This window comes from Anolis carolinensis, chromosome 2 (genome assembly GCF_035594765.1).
Source record: "Anolis carolinensis isolate JA03-04 chromosome 2, rAnoCar3.1.pri, whole genome shotgun sequence".
Lineage (NCBI taxonomy): Eukaryota > Metazoa > Chordata > Lepidosauria > Squamata > Dactyloidae > Anolis > Anolis carolinensis.
In genome coordinates, this window is record NC_085842.1 from 116,487,718 (window position 1) to 116,508,218 (window position 20,501).

General features: G+C 42.8%; 1 protein-coding gene and 1 long non-coding RNA gene across 3 annotated transcripts in view; one reads left to right on the forward strand and one right to left on the reverse strand.

Moving 5' to 3' along the window:
• neurl1b (neuralized E3 ubiquitin protein ligase 1B) overlaps positions 1 to 20,501 on the forward strand; it is a 276,316-nt gene that overhangs the window by 201,738 nt on the left and 54,077 nt on the right. Inside the window, exon 1 of one of the 2 annotated variants that reach the window (XM_062970437.1) lies at positions 5,656 to 6,105. The exons of the other annotated variant lie outside the window; for it this stretch is intronic. Coding sequence (XP_062826507.1) covers positions 6,075 to 6,105 — 31 coding nt within the window. The 5' untranslated portion in view covers positions 5,656 to 6,074. Of the gene's footprint in view, positions 1 to 5,655; positions 6,106 to 20,501 lie in introns of those variants that run through there. 2 annotated transcript variants of the gene reach the window in all.
• On the reverse strand, positions 15,492 to 19,679 carry LOC134296197 (uncharacterized). Its single transcript, XR_010002799.1, has 2 exons — positions 19,399 to 19,679; positions 15,492 to 16,116 (listed from the first exon to the last, which is right to left on the reverse strand). It is a non-coding gene; the product is annotated as an uncharacterized LOC134296197 (long non-coding RNA).

The window sequence follows — 20,501 nt, forward strand, 5'->3', positions numbered from 1 at the left end:
GAGAAAATATGTACTCAGATAAATTTGATAACCCCACAAGGAACATGTTTTATTATGAAAAAGTTAATCTTACTCAGAAACAAGAGAGTGAAGGCTTCAGTCATAGTTTTACAAGGGAGTAAGCTGTCTTGAACCCAATGGAACTGACTTTACTTCCAAATAAATAATGTTGGGATCATGCTGCAAAGCTTCACTTCATGCACATATTACTGGAAGTAAGCCTTCTGAACTTACTGGGTATTTTGAGAAGACGTGCAAAAAAAGTGATATGTTACACAAAATAGTGTTACATGTTACACAAAATACTGAAAAAATAGTTTCTGGTAGCTTTTTTGCTTTGAATTTTCATCTGAATGGCCAATGAACAGAGGAAGGATCTTATGACAGGCATCTCCAGCCCCATCTACACTGCCATATAAAAACCAGATTATTTGCTTTGAACTGGATTATATGGCATTTTAGACTCGTGTAACTCAGCTCAAAGAAAATAATGTGGATTATTTGCTTTGATAATCTGGATTATATAGCAGTGTAGATCCAGCCTCAGAAGGAGATTCTTATCCACCCGAGCTTCCTTGATACAGATTTTTTAGGCAAGTTGCAAGTTTCTTTTGTCAAAAGTAGCAGTGGTGGAGTAATGCAGGTGTCTTAGCAGAGCAAATGGCAATTTTAAAAAATTGTTCTATTCCTCAAAGCCAGTATGCAGTGGAAAGACATGAATAGAATAGCCTTAAGGTAAGTGCAGTGTGGAAACACTAAAAAGAGTTGTCTAATTTGAAGACATGATGAAATCACCCATGCAGGCCATAGATTTAGAGTGCATTAGGGAGACCAAAAAGTATGCATCAGGCAGCTTCATGTAGTCAGAATGCCTGAATATGGCAACTAGCTGCATGTTTACATAGAACAGAGAATCATCTCACAAAGAATTCCTAAGAATCACACATTTCAAAGGTAAACATCCTTCAAATTGACCTTACTTGGAATAATACTAGAGAATGATAGTGGGATAAAAGGATCTGAGCTGAACCGATGGAAAATGCACACCCTTTATGTGGGATGTTAACTATAGTGACTGGCAGAATTTCAAAGTTTGTTAGTACTCTATAAATGTCTGGGTTTTTAAAAATGCAAATGTGAATTCTGTGCAAGAAGCGTGGAATTTCTTGGACTAAATTAATTAGAATGCATTATATAGAGAAAGGCACATGGTGGAACAAAATGTCTTTCCGGTGTACATTTTTAACTGTACCACAGAGTTGATAAATTTGCTTTTGAAAGATTATTGAATTATGGACATCCATATTTTTCCTGACTGATTGTATAGCATATACATCAAAGATCTCCCTGGTTGCACACAGTGTAAGAGTTCTGCATGTGGAACTCTTTTCCAGCTCCTCACCACCAGCCCAGGAGTCATTGGGTTGCTGCAATACAGTATCTCCTAGTGGACATTATGTGGCTGGTGGAAAGCTGGCTGAGAATATGTTCTGCCAAGATCCGAAGAGGTCCTCTGGAGGCTGCAGATGATATCTCCAGTCTGCATCTAGCTATGGCAACATAGCCTGGTACTTTGTTGTTGTTGTCTGCTTTCCAAACGCAAAGGAATGGGGTAGAGGTGGGGTCAGCTATTGCAGCAACATGGTAAGTCCTTGGAGGACTTCCATCATTAAGGAAGGAGGAAGGGAATGGCAAGCTCTACAACATCCAATAAAATGCATACAGAAGTGTGAGATGGAATTATATTGGTATATCACTAACAGGATGGCGACCACTCTAATCTCTGAAATCTTCTGAAGCCCCATTTAGTAATGGAGACAGAATCTTCTTGCAGTCATTTTTAGACCATCAGTTCTTACTATTTTTTATTCTTTATATCTGTTCTAAATAACAATTTTATTTAGCATAGTTTGCATGCTGATAATTTGACAAGATTTATAACAGGAACAGAACACAAATCAAATCCTTTTATGATTATATTTTCAGTGTGAGTCCACAGCATGTCACTTGAGATAGAACTGAAAATTGATTTATCTAACATGTTAATATTAAATATGAACATCTTAAAATATATCTGTTAAGGCTGGAATATATCACACACATAAGCCACCAGGATCTGTAGCCTTTAGAATGTTTGTTCCATAGAGCTGGACAACTAACTCTATGCATCTTTGGGTGCAATAGGCATAGTGGCAATGCAGTTTAGCAAACCTCTTTTGAAACTGAAGAAAGTTGAGAAATGGCGCCTGGTTCCTCTGTTCATGAAGCAAGTCAAATATTCTGTGGCAAAAATGAAGAAACATGTAGCTTTTCAGATGTTGTTGAAATGCACCCCACACTACCCCTAGCCCACATGGTAAGGGATGATGGGGGTTGTAATTGCATAGCAGAAGGATCACATGTTTATCTGCCCCAGTGGATGTAAGAAACTGGTTTTATGTTTTGCTTCCCAAAGTCTGACTATAGTTCATTTAAATTTTATGTAATTTTGAATGTATTAGCCATAATTATTGAAGCTTACACCAAGGTTTTAGTCCCAGCTAGAATAGAGCCATTTAATCAATAAAATTTGTATTACTGTTGATTGACCAAGTTCTCATTAATTCCGTATGTCTATTCTTATATTGTGGATAAAAAAGAAACATGGCGTAAGCACAGATTTATCAAATCCCTTCCTGGAAGAATGTGTAGCTAATACGATTGTTCCATAGAAACGAAAATCCTATTTTTATATCATCTTCTGGTGTAAAGTGTCAAAAGTTGCATCTTTACGTCTAAGAGATCTGTATGATTTGAGAAATAATTAACAGTTTGATGCCAACACACTAACTCCACTTTGATTTTATGTGGAACATTTATTTTTTTAAGGTGGATGCATTCTTTCTTTTCCTACACAATGTAGGTGTATATGGACAAACATGGATTTAGGATAATCCAAACTAGCATGATTTCCAGCATCTTTTTCTAGGTTTGGCTGAACACTTGATTCCTGAATACAGAGGGCTCTAGTATTTGCTGGGTTTGGTCCCAGGGCCCCCTATGGATACCAACATCCATGGATGCTAAGGTACCGTTCTATACATTGGCATAGTAAAATGGATTTGGGGGAATTTTTTTTTGGTGATGGGAATATTTTAAAGACAAGGATGATTGAGTTGCTGTTAGTTTTCCGGGCTGTATGGCCATGTTCCAGAAGCATTATTTCCTGACAGTTCACCCTCATCTATGGCAGGTATCCTCAGAGGTTGTGAGGCATACTGGAAACTAGGCAAGGGAGGTTAATATATCTGTAGGAGGTCCAAGGTGGGAAAAAGAACTGTCTGCTTGAAGCAGCTGTGAATGTTGCAAATGGCCACAATTAGCATTTAATAGCTTTGCAGATTTAATGCCTGGCTAGTTGCTGTCAGGGGGAAACCTTTGTTGGGAGATATTAGCTGGCCCTGATTGATTCCAGCCATGAAGGTCTTCAGCAACACAAGGAGGATTGAATATGAAGGATACAGATTCTGTGAATATGGAGTGCACAAAGCACTCAAAGCACACAAATTACATTATATATCACATTGTGACTTAACATCTAGATCAGTGGTTTTCAACCTGTAGGTCCCCAGATGTTTTGGCCCTCAACTCCCAGAAAGCCCAGCCAGTTTACCAGCTGTTAGACCTCTGGGAGTTGAGGGCCAAAACATCTGGGGACCCACAGGTTGAGAACTACTGATCTAGATATTAAGTCACAATGTGATATATAATCCCCACAGGAGAAACACAGGGCAGATGGTTGAACCACCTGCAGATTATGCAATTACAAAGTGATCCACTTGTAAATACAGTCAGTCCTCCATATTCTCTGGGGTTAGGGCAGAGAACCCACACAAAAGGAGGTCTTCAGATCTTCCAGTGCAACTGTTTGGCCAACTTAACTGGAACTTCCACTGGAGGGTGACTATAGACTTGCACTGGAAGACTTGCAAGCGCCCAGGGAAGCTTTCTTTTTGGGAATGTCTAGTTCCTCCAATGCTTCTGGCAGAATCATAATGGAGGACCAAGAGATTCCCAGAGAACATATATAAAATACGTGAATAATCAAATCTGCAAAAAATGAACAGGCAAGGTTTATAAAATGTGTTGGTTTCATTAATCAAAAATGATTCCTGTGTGCTTTAACTTTTTGTAGGCAAGGTAAAGGTGTGTGTGTGGGGTGGGGGGGGGGGGTGGGGAGAGAACAACCTGTGGGGAAACATCCTGGAACTGTCCCTCTCCTATTTGAAAGCCAACAAGCTGGACTTCCTTCTGCCCAGATCTGGCTCGCATGGGCTGTCCCCTCCCCCCTTGCCAGTGGTTAAACCCCTGGACATCCCCGCTGCAACATCCCACACTCCCCCTCCCACCTCAGGTTCCATCCTTTTCAGATCCCAAACCTAGGAACATGATTGTTTATTTTTCTCTGTGCCTTCCATCCACTTTCATGATACCTTAATTTTTTTCAAGCACGGGATTTAATCCTCCAATCTCCCCCTGGCCCGTAATAAAAAATACCTGTCCATAGGTGTGGGACCGGGAATTGCATTTCATGGCGGATGCTTTTCCTGTAAACCCCAGCTGGCCCTTGGAAGAAGCCCCGACTACCTTTGGGCATGTGCTTTATGGGACACTGTGTGTGTGCATATTATGTGTGTGTATTTGGGTTGCTGTGAATTTTCCAGGCTATATGGCCATGTTCCAGAAGCATTCTCTTCTGACATTTTACCCACATGTATGGCAGGCATCTTCAGAGGTTGTGAGGTCTACTGGAAATGAGGCAAGTGGGGTTTATATATCTGTGGAAAGACCAGGTTGGGAGAAAGAACTCTTGGAGGCAAGTGTTGGAGGCAAGTGTGAATGTTGCAATTGATCACTTTGATTAGCATTGAAAAGCCTTGCAGCTTCAAGGCCTGGCTGATTCCTGCCTGGGGGAATCCTTTGTTGGGAGGTTTAGCTGGCACTGATTGTTTCATGCCTGGAATTCATTTTCATGGTTTCCTTCTTTCTGTTGAAACTGTCCACATGCTTGTGGATTTCAATGGCTTCTCTGTGCAGCCTGACATGGTGGTTGTTAGACTGGTCCAGCATTTCTGTGTACTGTAATACTCTGTGTCCAGGTTGGTTCATCAAGTGCTCTGTTATGGATGACTTCTCTAACTGAGTGAGCCTGCAGTGCTTTTCATGTTCCTTGATTGACGTGTGGGCAAGGCTGCTGCGTTTGGGGGACCCTAGGGAGACTTGTCCACAGCTGCCGGGTGTAGGGTAGACTCCTGCAGAGGTGAGAGGATTCCCGCCATGAAAGCCTTGCACAACATATATGCCGTATAGTGTGTATATGTGTGTCTATGGACGTATGTACATATGCGTGTGTATGAGGGGGCTATAAATGTGTGTGTGTGTGTGATATAAATGTGTGTCTATATCTTCTGAATATACAGTATGTGTATGTCCGCGCGTGCGTGTGTATGAGGGAACTATAACTAGCGTGTGGCCTTGGGCGTGCGCCTACGTCACACTCCTGGATGCTGGTGTCCCCCTCTCCCGCAGACCACGGCCTCCCATTGTCACGTCATAGAGGCCGCTGGCTGCCCCTCTCCTCCCCTCCCCTCCCCTCCCCACCCTGCCGCCGCTTCCCAAGGGAGGCGGGAGGGCGGGCGAGCCCGTAGGCAGGCAGTCAGGCAAGAGGCAGAGGCGGTTGCCAACTTTCAAACAATGCGTGCTGGCGGGGCTCCTCCCCAGCTGGGCGGAGAAGAGGCGGCCCGGGCCGCGCGCGGGCAGCTCGTGGCTGTGGCGGCGGCGGCGGCTCCTCCTCCTGCTCGTCCTGTTGCCGGGGCTGCTTCAGTGCGGGTCCGGGCTGCGCGCAGCGAACGAGGAGGGGGAGGCCAGGAGGGGACGAAAGCAGAGGCAGCAGCGGAGAGAGAGAGGGAGAGGGAGGCGCCAGCACCGGGCCCTCGCCCCGCCCCGCCCTCCTCTCCTCTGCCCCGTCCATGGCCCGGATCCCGTGAGCCGCGGCGGAGGAAGAGCAGCAACAGGAGGAGGAGAAGGACGGAGGGATGGGCAACACGGCGCACAAGACCCTGGCAGGTAAGCGGCTGCCTCTCTGCGCCGGCGCCACTAGCCCTGCTTCTGCCACTTGCTCCCCCCAAGGTGGCCCCAGGAGACGGTGGGCGACGTCCTCTCGTTCCCGCGGTGTAGCCAAGGAAAGGCCAGCCCTCTCCTCTGCGCCCTGCTCCTCTCCTTTCCTGGGCGAGAGGGGAAGGGGCTGCCGCCTCCCGCCGACCCTTCCGCCTGGCGTCTCGGGTCTGCATCGCTCCTCGGCACGTTCCGGACTTCCCTCGGGGACAGATGGGGAGCTGGGTTGTTGTGCATTTTCCGGGCTGTACGGCCGTGTCCCAGAAGCATTCTTTCCTGACGTTTCCCTCACATCTATGGCAGGCATCCTCAGAGGTTGTGAGGTATAGATGGGAAGGCGGGGAGCTTCTCTTCTGCATGCTGCCGCCTCTCCTCTGGGCGAGAGGCGGACTGAATAGGCAAACATTGCGGGCAAGGGGATGCCTGCCTGCCTGCCTTCCCTCCCGGGGATGTTGCAATCTGCCCCCTCCTTTGGATCCCCCTCCCCAGAACCTTATGCACTCAATGATCGGGTCGGAAGAGACCACAAGGCACAGCTCGCCCAGCCCTCTGCAAGGAAGCGCCTAGATGTTCTTTGACAGCCTGTTCTCCCCTTTGGTAGGAGCTGATAGGCTGTTAGGAATTGTGGGAACTGAAATCCAAAAACACCTGGAGGGCCTAAGTTTGCCCATGGATGGGCTAAACCCTTGTGCCGGCAGGACTGCTGACCGACAGGTCGGCGGTTAGAATCCGGGGAGAGCGCGGATGAGCTCCCTCTGTCAGCTCCAGCTCCCCATGCGGGGACATGAGAGAAGAAAAGGTTCTCCCACTCTGAACCTTCCACAGATATATAACCCTCCCATGCTTAGTATTCCAATGTACTTCACAAGTTCTGAGGATGCCTGCCATAGATGTGGGCGAAACGTCAGGAGAGAATGCTTCTGGAATATGGCCATACAGCCCGGGAGATGCACAACAACTCAATGAGAGAATCTTCCCACAGGGATAGTAAAACACCAAACACCCGGGCGTCTCCTGGGCAACATTTCTCTCACGCTTCTCTCACACCAGAAGCGACTTGCAGCTTCTCAAGTCGCTCCTGACCCCCCCCCCCCCCCCCGGCAGTACTGGTCCGTGGACGCTTCCCACTGGGTTGCCGGTGGACGGGGTGTTCCCAGGAGACCCTCCCCGGAGAGAGAGCCGGAGCCAACCTGCTGCCCGTTTCTTCGGGAGGGGCTCCTGGACCTCAGGGAGGGGGCGTGGCCGCAGCCCCGCAGAGGAGAACATGCTTTGCATGCATCAGATTCCAGGTCCAGCCCCCAGCATTTCTCACTGGAAACCTTCTCCGGTTGCAGCAGCAACAGCAGCAGCACCGGGGCAATGGGAATCCCCATGCCAGGGATTTTGTAAAGATCCCGGATAGGTCCGACGAGACAGGGCTGAGCAGGAAGGATGGGCTCCGGTGTAAGGGAGGGAACGCGTATTTTTATCTGAAAGGGATCATGAGAAGTATTTTCCTCCAATATCATACAGTCTAAATCAGGCATGGGCAAACTTGGGCTCTTTAGGTGTCTTGGACTCCCACCATTCCTAACAACCTCAGGCCCCTTCCTTTTCCCCCTCAGCCGCTTAAGTAGCTGAGGGGGGAAAGGAAAGGGCCTGAGCCTGTTAGGAATGGTGGGAGTCCAAGACACCTAAAGAGCCCAAGTTTGTCCATGCCTGATTTAGACTGTATGATATTGGAGGAAAATACTGGAGGGCCCAAGTTCGCCCATGCCTGGTCTAAATAGTGTATCAAATGAGTACTGACCACCAAGTGGTTTTCAAAGGTTATGTCTCTGTCCGCTTGGATGTAAGGTCCAGACGAAGTGTCGGGGCTTCCTTCCAGATCAATATGTCTGGGATTGCGGTGAGAAAAAGCTTCAGCAAGCAGGTTGAGGAGTGAAAAGCATTCTTGCTTTTTTCTTGTTCTTTTTGATGAATACGATTGACAATATATGCCAGTGGACAAATGCTGGTAAAGGTGCTTGTGTTCATTAGCCAGGTTAGATGCAGGCCACAAAAATAACTCATTTCCAAGGCAGGTGGTTTTCTGGGAAAAGCATAGCTTCATCCTTTCTTCATTCCTTTCTGTTTTTTTTAAAGGCATTGTTTTATTAGAGTAGAAAGAATATGCTGTTTGAAATTCAGAAGCTTTCAGTGACGGAGATGCACCCTGCCTCCCTCCCTCCTCAGTCCTGAATTGAAACTTCAGCAGCAGCAGGACTGTATCTTGATTCCTTTGGAAGCATAAGAAAAGAAGGCAAAACTGGTGTTTCTGACTTGGGGGGCGGGAGAGCCAGAAATGCATCTGAATTGGACAGATGCTGCCAGCAATTGTGAAAAGTGTGCATTCAAAACCGCTTTTAGATGACTTTGTCTCAGTAGCTCAACAGTTAAAAAAGACGTTGAAATCACATTTGAAATCAGCTCTGTTTTTATTTGAAAGAAAGGTTCTCTCCCCTGCGCCTTCCCTCCCAGCTCCAGCCACCCAGCCAGTATTGTTCTGGTGTTGTGGAAAGCGAACGGGCTCCTTTTCCCCCTGCAAGGCTGTAATAGGGATTGGCCATTCATCCCTGCTGTCAGTGACTCAGTGGGCACCAAGAACAGTTGTTTGATGAAGAATGAAGAGTATTGAATTGCTTCTTTGAGCTCCTGCAAGCCTGTCTTCAGCTGTCTACCTCCTTCTCCCACACTTTCTTTCCTCCTTTCCTTTTGGGCAGGCTTGTATGTCATATTTAGTATATTTGGCAGGCTCACAAAAGCAGCAAACACATTTCTCCAAACTGCGGCATCTTCATGGCATAGTTATCAAGTTTCCTTGTGATTTGGGGTGAGGGGAAGAGGCCTTCATGCCTGAACTTCTCTCCTTAGTGTGGCAAAATCATTTTATGAGATCTGGCTCCTGCTGGCTGTAGTGAAAGGATTATACTATGCTTCATTTAGCTTGATTCCTTGGTTTTACTCAGCATTTTAATTTATGTTAATTTCCTCTCTTCTTTTTAGGATTGGGATGAGATATGTAAATTAATGTACCGTAGTTTGTCAGACAGTAGTTAGTTTTGAAGAGAAGGTGTTACTGGAAGCAGTCTATACATATAAGTGGGTTAAACCACTGAGCTGCTGAACTTGCTGACCAAAAGGTTGGCGTTTTGAATCCGGGGAGTGAGCTGAGCTCCCGCTGTTAGCCCCAGCTAGCAGTTTGAAAACATGCAAATGTGAGTAGATCAATAGGTACCTCTCCAGCAGGAAGGTAACGGCACTCCATGCAGTCATGCCGGCCACATGATCTTGGAGGTGTCTACTGACAACACCGGCTCTTCAGCTTAGAAATGGAGATGAGCACCAACTCCCAGAGTCGGGCACAACTAGACTTAATGTTAGGGGAAAACCGTTACCTTTATGTAATTGGGCACCCAAAAGGTACTTTAGAATCTCACATTTAAACCTTTAAGATCAGCTTGTAATCTTGAGGTTCATGCAGCACCTCAGTAGAAAGAAGCTTTTGTTTCAAAACCTTACTTCTTTCTGCAGCCAAACCACTGGCTTATTTGGATCTTGGATTTAGCACAGCTTAGGCCAGTTACTCTTTCTGGGTACAGCCTAACTAACATGGTTGTTGTGAAGACAGAATGGATGCAAGAATACCATGTACCACCCTAGAAGAAAGTCAGGGGATGCATGTTTGTTGTGCATATGTATATTCTTGGTATACATACTGTCCAAAATGATTTATTTCCATCTTATCCTACAGAGTGGAATACCCTAGAAACCTTGGGTGAAATCTGTTCTTCAAATAGCTCCATAACAGATTCAAATACATGAGTTAAAAGAGCCACCAATATACAGAATCTAGGACATTTAGGAGAACCGCCATGGTACAGTGGTTTGAGCACTGGACTGCAACTCTGGAGACCAGGGTCTGATTCCTGTCGCAGCCATGGAAACTCATTGGGTGTTACACTCTTGGCCCTAGAAAATCCCATGATAGGGGTTGCACTTAACAGCAAAGGCACATTTAGGGCATGCCCATTGAAAGGATGGGGATTTCAAAAAACTTCAATTTGGGTATTAAAATGTTATTTCTGTAAGGTTGTGTGTGATAGTTATCAAATACACCTCAGAAAAATGGTGGTCTGGGGGAGAGAAGAGTGAGCTATACATCCTCTGATGTGAAAAGCAATGAGAAGATGCTTTATGCTATGCACGAAGGTTAAGAGGTTATTGTGACTCCTTCTGTCATTTGGCTGCGCTTAGCTGCTTATCTCTGCCAAGCTGACTTTGGAGGGAGCAACCTACTCAAACATGAATGTTAATAGCAGAGAGTTTAACATCCTTGACTCATGATGGACCTGCATTCCTATCTACCACACAGCTGTCTTATGCTCCCATACTTTACAATATGCAGTTATAATTGCACAGTCACTTTTGTAATTTTAAAACTTCAAAGCTTATATTTATAGGTATTTATTCAGATTTCATTCTGAATTTCTGGAACAACTGCAAACATCCGTGACAAAAAAAGATCTAATTTTCTTTCTTCCCGAGATCAGCTTATATGGTATGCATGTTTGTGTTTTTTTCACCACTTCTAGATCAGTAGATTAATAATGAACAGGAAGTTTGGAAGCCTATTTTTAGGTTGGATATGAACAATTCCTAGTGGTTAAAATCCTCTCCCCCCCCCCCCCCCCCACTTTGCTGGAGAAGTTGTAAATCTTATAAACTAAAATTTTGCCACAGTCTTTTAAAACACTGTTTTAAGAACATATGATTTGAAGTTCATGAAAAGCAATGCAGTTTTTAAGATGCAATATAGACAAAATAATGTTTTTATTTCTTCACATTGTTCCACAACAGTTGCTGGAGACTAGAAATTCTTCTGAGAAGCTTTGAGTTTATTTTGAAGAGAAGTAAAGTGGGGTATAAATGAATATTATTATTATTATTATTATTATTATTATTATTATTTGATACACAACAAGATAAGTACACAGCAAACAAGATCCCTATGCTGGCTGTTGTATTGGATCACATGTCGGACACTTCCCAACTGTCTAGGACTGTGTGATGTATCAGCGAATAATGTGTGCAGATCCGAGTAGTGTGGCCTTTTGCAGGTGACAGATACTAATTTTGTCAGCGTCAATTGTTTTTAAGTGCTGGCCAAAGTTTTTAGGTTTTTAGGCAGTATGCTGATCACCACTGGAACCACTTTTACTGGCTTGTGCAGTTTTAATTGTCTTTGCAGTTTGATCTTTAAATCCACGTATCGCGTCACCTTTCCAGTTGCTTCTCGTCAATCCTGCTGTTGCCTGGGATTGCAACAGCAACGATCCATACTTGTTTTTTAACAGGATTGTAAGGCCAGGAGTATTGTGCTCCAAAACTCTGTCAGTCTGAATTCGGAAGTCCTAGAGTTCATTTTCTGACGTGTTCATTTTCTGTAACCTTTTCAGGCTTGTGATCCCACCAGTTCTTTGTCACGGGCAGATATTTGTGGCACAAGTTCCTATTATTATTATTATTATTATTATTATTGGGTCAATTCCCATTTAAAAATACCAAGGATGGTTAGGATTATTGTCAGGCTGCTCTAGCATCAGCTTTCATCCAAAATCTGAAGAGCAGCTTCTTTTAAATTGTGACACCTGATGGCCTTTCTTGTTTAAAGAAACAAAATTTCTCTCATTGAAATAGCAACGATTTGTACAAAAGCTAGGACATGGCAGCCTAATATTAGCACATCACTTTAGTTTTTTTCAAAAAGAAATCTAGTTCTCAGAGATTATTTCTTGAGTTTATCTTATTTTCTTCAGTACAATATTAAAGAGTTGGTTGTTTCTTAAACTAGATGAGATTTTTTTTCTCAACCCACACAGATAAAATCCAGGCAGGGAATACTTGCATCATGGAAAAAAAGCCCAAATGATCAACATCCTCTGAATATGTTAGATACTTTAGCCTTTCATGGGAAATATGGGGGGAAACTAACATTTTTAGAATTCTTTTTTTTGTCTTTTCGGCTGCTGTACTATTTTCACTTACTTGGGAATACTGTAAACACCATTGAACTCAGTGGAGCTTACTTCTAACTAGATACACACAGGGTTGTACTATCAAGCATTGGTTGGAGCTGCTTCATCCCTTCTACTTTTCAAAGAAAATGTTTTAGAAAGGCTATTGGTTTTAGCATCTGTTTGTCCACTATTTTAATCAATAGCTTGCAGAAGATAAAAACATGTTAATAACCATGGCAAAGCAATGGAATGAATAATAGCACAGCAGTAATGACATATGTCTATATTTGGGGTGATAAAGAAGCAGATTAAGGCGAAATGGATACATTTTTTAAATACTCCAGATGGTGACAATTCTTATATGGGTTTTATGGACTTGACAGAACACTAGCTCCTTAGTATATTTATCTTAAACCATGCACCCTAAATTGCACACTGTCCAGTTGTAGTCATTAGAATTTCCCTGAATTAAACTGCTCAAGGAATATAGGTGCAACTTGTTGTCCCCTCCTGTCCCCCCACCTCATCACTATCTAACCTTGTGATGGCTTTTAACAATTCCTTGAAAATCTATGGGTTTAAATTTTTTGTTATGCATGGAGGCTAGCAACAGAAGTGTTCCTCAAAGTTCTCTGACATTTGAAGTAGAGTAGATGTCAGTAACAGTAATAGTATTCTAGGGTGCATCTACATTGCAGAATTCATAGAACTTTACACCACTTTTACTGCAATTGTTCCGTTCTGTGGGTATTGTCGTTTTAGAAGACCTGTAGTTTTCTCTGGCAAAGGTGCTTGTGCCTACCAAATTATGATTTCAAGGATTGGGGAGACCCAGCACTCTTTGGCAAAGAAGGCCAAAGAGTTCTGGAATCTCACCAATTGAGCTATTGCAGTTAAAGTAATGTCAAAATACATTAATTCTACAATGTAGATGCACCCTAGCATTTTTTTCTGTCTTGGGAGTTTCCTCCCCAATGTAGCTACCCCAGAACCTCAATTGAACCAGTTCAGATGTCATAGTATACCATGTTGAAAGTAGCAAACCCCTTCCCTTTCCCCTGGTGCAGCTGCAAGACGAGATCAGAAATCTTCACTCTGTTTTGGGATTGACTGAAGTTAATCTGGAACTGGATGGGAGGCAGGGATGTGTAAACCCAAGTTAATAACATCTCACCTCTATTACATTTGTGGTTTGTCATGTTATCTAAGGCCCCCACAGATTATCTGGCAGTGCAGACTCATATAATCCAGTTTAAAGCAGAAAACGTGGGATCAGATCCTGGGATATAGGGCCTGTTAGGAAGGGCCCTAAACCAGCTTAATTTTCTCCTTCCTGTTCTTTGTTGTAATGTTCCTACAAGTTGTTTCTGACACATGACAACCCTAAAGTGAGCCCATAATGGGTTTTCCACCTAGCAGGTTCCCTTGGCTAAGTGGAGTTTTGAAGCCTTGTCGCACACAATTCTAGGATGCATCAACACTATAGAATCAATGCACCACTTGAACTGGTCTGGTTGAATGCTGTTGCATCATGGGAGTTGTAACTTTACAAGGTCTTTTACCTTTTCTATCAAAGAGTGCTAGTGCCTCACCAAGTTATAACTCCTATGATTCTATAGCATTGTTCTGCAGAAGTTAAAGTGAAGTCAAATTGCATTTATTCTATAGTGCAGACAAACTCATTGCTGAACACTCAAGCCAGTATACCCCAGAAGTTTCTATTTTCCTATGCCTTTTGTGTTTTTAAATTGTTTACAGGTTGGTTGATGGCTTTTAATAATGTGTTTATAATTACATTGCTTTTAATTTTCTTATTGGTTTATGATTACACATGTTTATTCTTTTTATTTTGATAAATCTCTTCCTAGGAATGTTGCCATTTGTTTATACATGTATTTAATAAAATAAATAAATAAATGGAGTGTATAGTGGGGACACCCTGTGCAAAGCTCAGAAAAGTTATCATTCTGAATAGCAACTCTCAAAATTCCCCACCCAACATGCCTAATCTTAATGCTGGCTGATAACATTTGTGATCTGTAGTTCCCAAAATGAATACTCCTAATAAACTTTGCATGTCACTACTTTTTACAAAACTGGTTAAAGTGAATTTCAAAAAAAGGTTTACCATAGCTGTGTTGATTTCTTGTAGCAAACCAGCAAAGTCTTGAGGCACCTAAAAACCTAACAAATTTCTTATAGTGTGAGCTTTCTTGGAAGTGGGCTGAGGTCCACAAACATTCATGCTATAATAAATTTGTTCATTTTTAAAGTGCCATTTTGTTGATTTTATAATGTTTCCCTTTCACCAGGGAATGCTGGGAATTGTTAAATTATAATTTGTGCCATATGTTTGGGTTTAGCTGTTCCACTGTGTGGTGGCTTCTTGAGTAAACCAGCTTCAGTTCTGTGGTCTACTGTATGCAGCTAATCTGCTAAATTTGCAACATTGCAGTGAATGGGTAGGGCTTGTTTTGACTTTTAAAAACTGGCCAAAAGGCAGTGTTGCTGCTGCTGGGTTATAAATGACATCCCAATCTATAATTTTATGACACTCCAGCAGTTTAGTATTTTACAACTGCTGCTTGTGAACAGAGCTAATTCCCCCTTATCTAAACTAGTTGATAGATTGTTCTTCATTCAAGGTGGATCTATGGTTGGTCACTCCCCTTTGAAGTTCATTTCACTGCAGTCATATGTCTTTGTGGAAGTCTAATTATCATGTGTCACCTGTACTGCCATTGATGAATGGGGCTTATTGTGGTTTATAATCAGACTATTGCTCTCACCATCTAGGGAAGCATCTACACGCTAAAAGCAATGCATCTTGACATTACTAATTGTCAGAGCTCAGGGCTAGGGAATCCTGGGATTTGTAGTTTGTAAGGCACCAGCAGAAAGGGCTAGAGATCTTGTAAAACTGCAACTTCAGTGATTCCATAGCATTGAGCCATATTAGTTAAAGTAATTTCAAACTGCATTGATTCTACAGTGTGGAATTCTAGGTGTGTCTGACTGTGTGTATGAGAGAGAGAGCGCGCTTCCTTAGAGATGGCTCCAGAAAGAGCAATAAGAGCATCCAGTCTCATATTGGGACATTAGTAAATTCAGACTTTGAATGCCTGCTTTGCCAGAGACTTTGGGGTGACCTTAGACAAATCACACCCTCCCAGCTTCAGAGGAAGGCAGTGTCAAGGCTCATGCCAAAAAATCCCTGTGATAGGGATTGCCTCACTGTAAACAAGAAATGACTTGAAGTCACACAACAACAACAACAACAACAACAACATACTATATTTGTTGGATTTTGGCTCTTATGATGTTTTTAATTTTAAGAGTTTTTTAAAAGTAGAAATTCAAAAAAAATGCCCAAGTCCTTCCTACAAGCTATTCCCCAAATTAGACAGAAGTGTTGAGGAAATTCAAACAGAATCTGCACCTCCTGGTTATAATTTGGCCTTTGCTCATATCTTTTCTCGATCACTTGTTCCTTCTTTGTATTGAAAATCTAGAACCATATACAGCCCTTCATCTTCTGCGTGATTTCTCTGTTGTTGCATATATTTAAAGCCTGAGAAAAGAGCCTTTATTGGATTACCATTTCTAGAATCCTCAAGGTAGCATGACCAACAGTGCTTAAAAATAATTTCCCACTCTTCTTTTGGAACTTAAAGTCAACTTCTCCTCCCTACTCAGTCCAATTGTTGTTCTCAAAATTTTAGAAGTTCAATGTGTATTCTGAATTTCCTGATAAATCTGAAGGGATGCCTTGTCTTGGATTGTTTGAAATCCACAGGGAAGGACAGGAAGCAGCAAGTGGCAGGCATCTAGTCTCAGTCAGAGCTTCTCATCCAGGCACAAACTGAAACAGGACAGTTGGTTGCTCAACTGATATTTGGACCTAGAATTCTTTATGCAGTCATTTCTGTGGGACAAATACCAGGGACAAATAATAAAAATTAATAGACATGATAATACAGTTGTTTTCCTTCACTTGAATCAAGTTGTAAATTCACAGAGGCAAAAGGATGGGTGAGGGCTACACACAAAGATCAATTTACCTTGTAGTCATGTGGTGCCTCCGATGGCCTAGGGGATAAAAGCCGTGTGACTTGAAGGTTGGGTTGTTGACCTGAAGGCTGCCAGGTTCGAATCCCACCCAGGGAGAGCGCGGATGAGCTCCCTCTATCAGCTCCAGCTCTATGCGGGGACATGAGAGAAGCCTCCCACAAGAATGGTAAAACATCAAAACATCCGGGCGTTCCCTGGGCAACGTCCTTGCAGACGGCCAATTCTCTCACTCCAGAAGCAACTCTGGTTGCTCCTGACACGAAAAAAACCCTTGTAGTCATTATAGGCAAACGTTAAATATTTCCTGTGTATTCTGAAAAGAGGCGGGCAACTTTTGTACAATTTATGTATGAAAATATTCACATCCATTTCAGGTGATGTTAGTATGCAGCTTCTGCTTTTGTACTCTGGTATAAGTACAAAATATGACAGAAGTTGGTCTGATTTGGTTGCAGTCTTGAATAGGCTGCTTTACTTGTTGAGTAAATAGTTATTGCTTGTACAGAGGCACCCTTCCATGCTTCATTGATAAGTGATAACATTGTGTTCCTCTTCCTTCCAAATCAGTGCAATTGATACTTATTCCCAAGTGACTTCCATTTCTATATTTTTATTATGTTTAAATAGATTAACTGAAAATTAATTCAGGGTTCACTCACACAGGGCCCTTCCACACAACCATATAACCTAGAATATCAAGGCAGATAATCCACAATATCTGCTTTGAATTTGGTTATCTGGGTCCACACTGCCATATAATCCAGTTCAATCTGGATTTTATACAGCTGTGTGGAAGGGGCCACATGCACTGTACTATCCAGAATTTGCTGCCATCCTTTTGGTTTCTTCAGGCCTATGTGATTGCCTGTATCTCAAATCCAGGTAGTTGAAGTCCTGGTTAGATATTCTGGGATAGAGTATGCTGCTTATGAGAGCTAGATCTGGCCAGTGATGTCTGGCAGCCTAAGGCATAATGGATTTTCCTTTATTCCCAGTCTCACTCATGAACATGGAAAGTAAGTAAGTAACTTTATTTTTCTATCCCGCCACTATCTCCCAGCAGGGACTCGAGGCAGCTAACACAGTACAAAGGCCCGAAAATACTAGACAAAGAAGAACAATTAAAACATATTTCAATAAAAACAAAGTAAAATTGACATTATACAAAACAATTACATTAAGCAAGACAGTATATATAACCATAAAAACCAATTTAACATATATAATGAGTTAAAAATAAAATAAAATAAAATGGACCACCAGGTTGGTGGAGGGGGATAGCTTGGAGGGGCCATTTGAACTAAAGTGCAGTAGTATAGTTCTAAAGTGCTTTGGGGCCAAAGGACAAAGTGTAAACATTTCTCGATCGAAGGGGTGGGAGATGGACGTCCAATTTATTATGGGGAAAGGGACCTGTGTGAAAGAAGGTGTATTAATCTAAATTTTGGTCATGGGGACTGAATTATTCAAATGTGCAGTGAAAAAGCTTTTTAAAAGAAGCAAGGGTGGGTGCCTGCCTGATCTCCCTAGGGAGGGAGTTCCAGATCCGGGGGGCCACTACTGAGAAGGCCCTCTCCCTCGTCTCCCCCCCCCCCCCCCAACCGAGCCTGCAATGGAGGCGGGAGCAAGAGAAGGGCCTCCCCGGATGAACGAAGAGATCGTGCCTAAGGCAGAATGTTCAAATGGATTTTTCTTTATTCCCAGTCTCACTCATGAACATGGAAATGACAATCTTCTTTAGAGCATTCTTTTGCCGCACTTGCATGGCTCTTGTTCATTTCAGTGCAAATTGCTCAAGAAAACATCCTGTTTGGTTTTGTCCCATGGCTCCTATCTGTCTATTCTGTGACCCTCAAGGAATGATCCATGGAGCCTGAAGTTACTGCTGTGACTTGCCTCCTGCTAGGGTTGCCGCTCTGCACTACTGAGAGCACAACTGAATCAAAAGTCCTTTATGGATCACAGGGTTGCCAATTGCAATTAATTTTGCTCTGCTTCAGTATTAGTATTTGCACTTAGCTTATATCCCAGCTGATTTGATGCTCTCTCTCTTTTTTCCTTAATTTTAGATAGTATTTAACTTATTAAAGTCCATTGGGATATTTATTTACTCACCCCTAGTATCCATTTCCTTAAATTTCCAGTGTTACTGCGATGCCTGGCTGTTCAAATGTATTGATAAAGTTAAGGTCTCTGTCTTTTTATATGAGAATGTACGCTTTGGTATGTGACTGATGATGATGATTCATTTGAAGATTACATAACACCCCTGTTCATATTCAAAAAAATTGCTTGCAAATCAGTTCCACACTTGTTCTAATCAAAGATGAAAATAAACATCTGCCTCTTTGGCAGTGCCTATGAAGTTAAGCAATTCTGTTTAAATTGGTTCTGTTATATAGTTGTCTTGAAGGGAACCTCCATTTCAAGTTTCTTGCCCGTCAGTTCCACCCTCTCAGACTATGGTACCTGTCATCCTTAGATAGAATGATAACACAGTTGAGGGAGGCTGGTTGTTGTATTCCAAGCAGTCTTGGATAGGGGAGGTTCCAGCTGGCTCGGTTTGCTCAGTTTTCTTAGGGCCCTTCCACACAGCCATATAATCCATAATATCATGGCAGATAATCCACAATATATGATTTGAACTGTATTATTTGAACCCACACTGCCATATACTCCAGTTCAATGTGGATTTTATGCAGCTGTGTGGAAGAGGCCTCAGTGCAGTTGCGTAACTGGGACCCAGGTGGGTTGACAGGATAGGCAAGCTCTGTGATGAAAAGTGGCATGTGTTTCTTGGAGAGGCATGAAAGGAGAGAGGGGTTATTAACAGAACACTTTGTCACAATCGGCTCCCTTTTGGTTTGGGATTACTGAACCACACTCTGCTTGAGTCATCACAATACGATACCTTTATCAAACATGTCTTTTCCACACTCATTATTAAAAATGCAACTTTTCAAAGACATTTTCAGGGTCTGGAGAATTTTGGAGAAGCAGCACACCTACTGAAATCTCCTTTCTTTGCTTCTGCTTACCCCCCCCCCCCAAGAAATGCCACTCAAAGTCAAATATCTCTGAAAAGGTAAAGGATAAAAACTGGATTAACTGGTTATTGTAAATGGCAGAACCTTACCCTTCTTTCCAGGAACATTTCCATGTTTTGAAGGAGGGGAAGCCATGTGAACCATCTTTTTAAAACGCAAAGTCTATCTTTCTGTTTGTACCGCAAAGGCTGTTGCTAGTTGAATTGATCCTCTATGATGTCACCAGATGTGCCATTGCTAGGTGAAATGGCCCTCTGTCATGTCATTGGGGGAAAAGGTGACATGTGTATGTGGAGAGGAAGGAAGGAAAGAGCCACAAAGAGACCCATGAGGCCATTGTTACATCAGCCCTATCAGAGCTGGAGAAGAGAGAAAGGGAAGGGGGAGGAAGGAAGGAGCGAAAGAAAAAAAGAAGGGAAAAAAGGAAATGAGAAGGAAGGGAATTGGGGTGGGGGAGGACAGGGGAAAAGGTATGCGGGGAGGGAAAGAGAAAGAAGGGATTAAAAAAAGCTGGCCAATGGTCCCTCTGGCACCCAGGCAACAAAAGGTATATATGCTAGTAGACATTAAATTTCATTTGAAAGATGGATTAGTCTGGATTTAGCTTGTCCTTATAGCTTCTCCTCATAATATTTTTTTACTTTGTTGTTCCTGATACTGCATGTTATATACTCTTCCTCTTTTGAGATACCAAAGACCAACCTGAATATGTCAACACTTTTTGTTAGACTTCTTGAAACTAGGCTTGCTTTACCCTCGAGGCAGGGAGCCAAACTCTTAAATGTTTTGGTTCATTCTCAGTTCACCTGCAACTGCAGTTACACTTTGGTTCTGATTCAGGTCAGTAAAGACTCACACACTTTTTCATTGTCTCTTTTGGGGAGGTGAATGTGTATGATGATGTGCAGTGCTGGTGGCTGGGCTGTGAGAGGTAGGAGGAGATGGCACCCAATAGGGAGAGCTTGAACCCATGGTCCTGAGATTACACTTTGGCATTGATTCATGTGAAACAAAGACAAGGGATTTTTGTTTATAGTGACCATTTTCATGCTGGCATGGAGCAAGCTAAAATTCTTAAACCTTTTGCATCTTTCAGCCACATGGGCTCTGAAATACCTGTGAAACAAAACATGGATTTTATATATCTGATAATTAAATGCTTGCTATATTTTTGCCATTTGATCTTAATTGC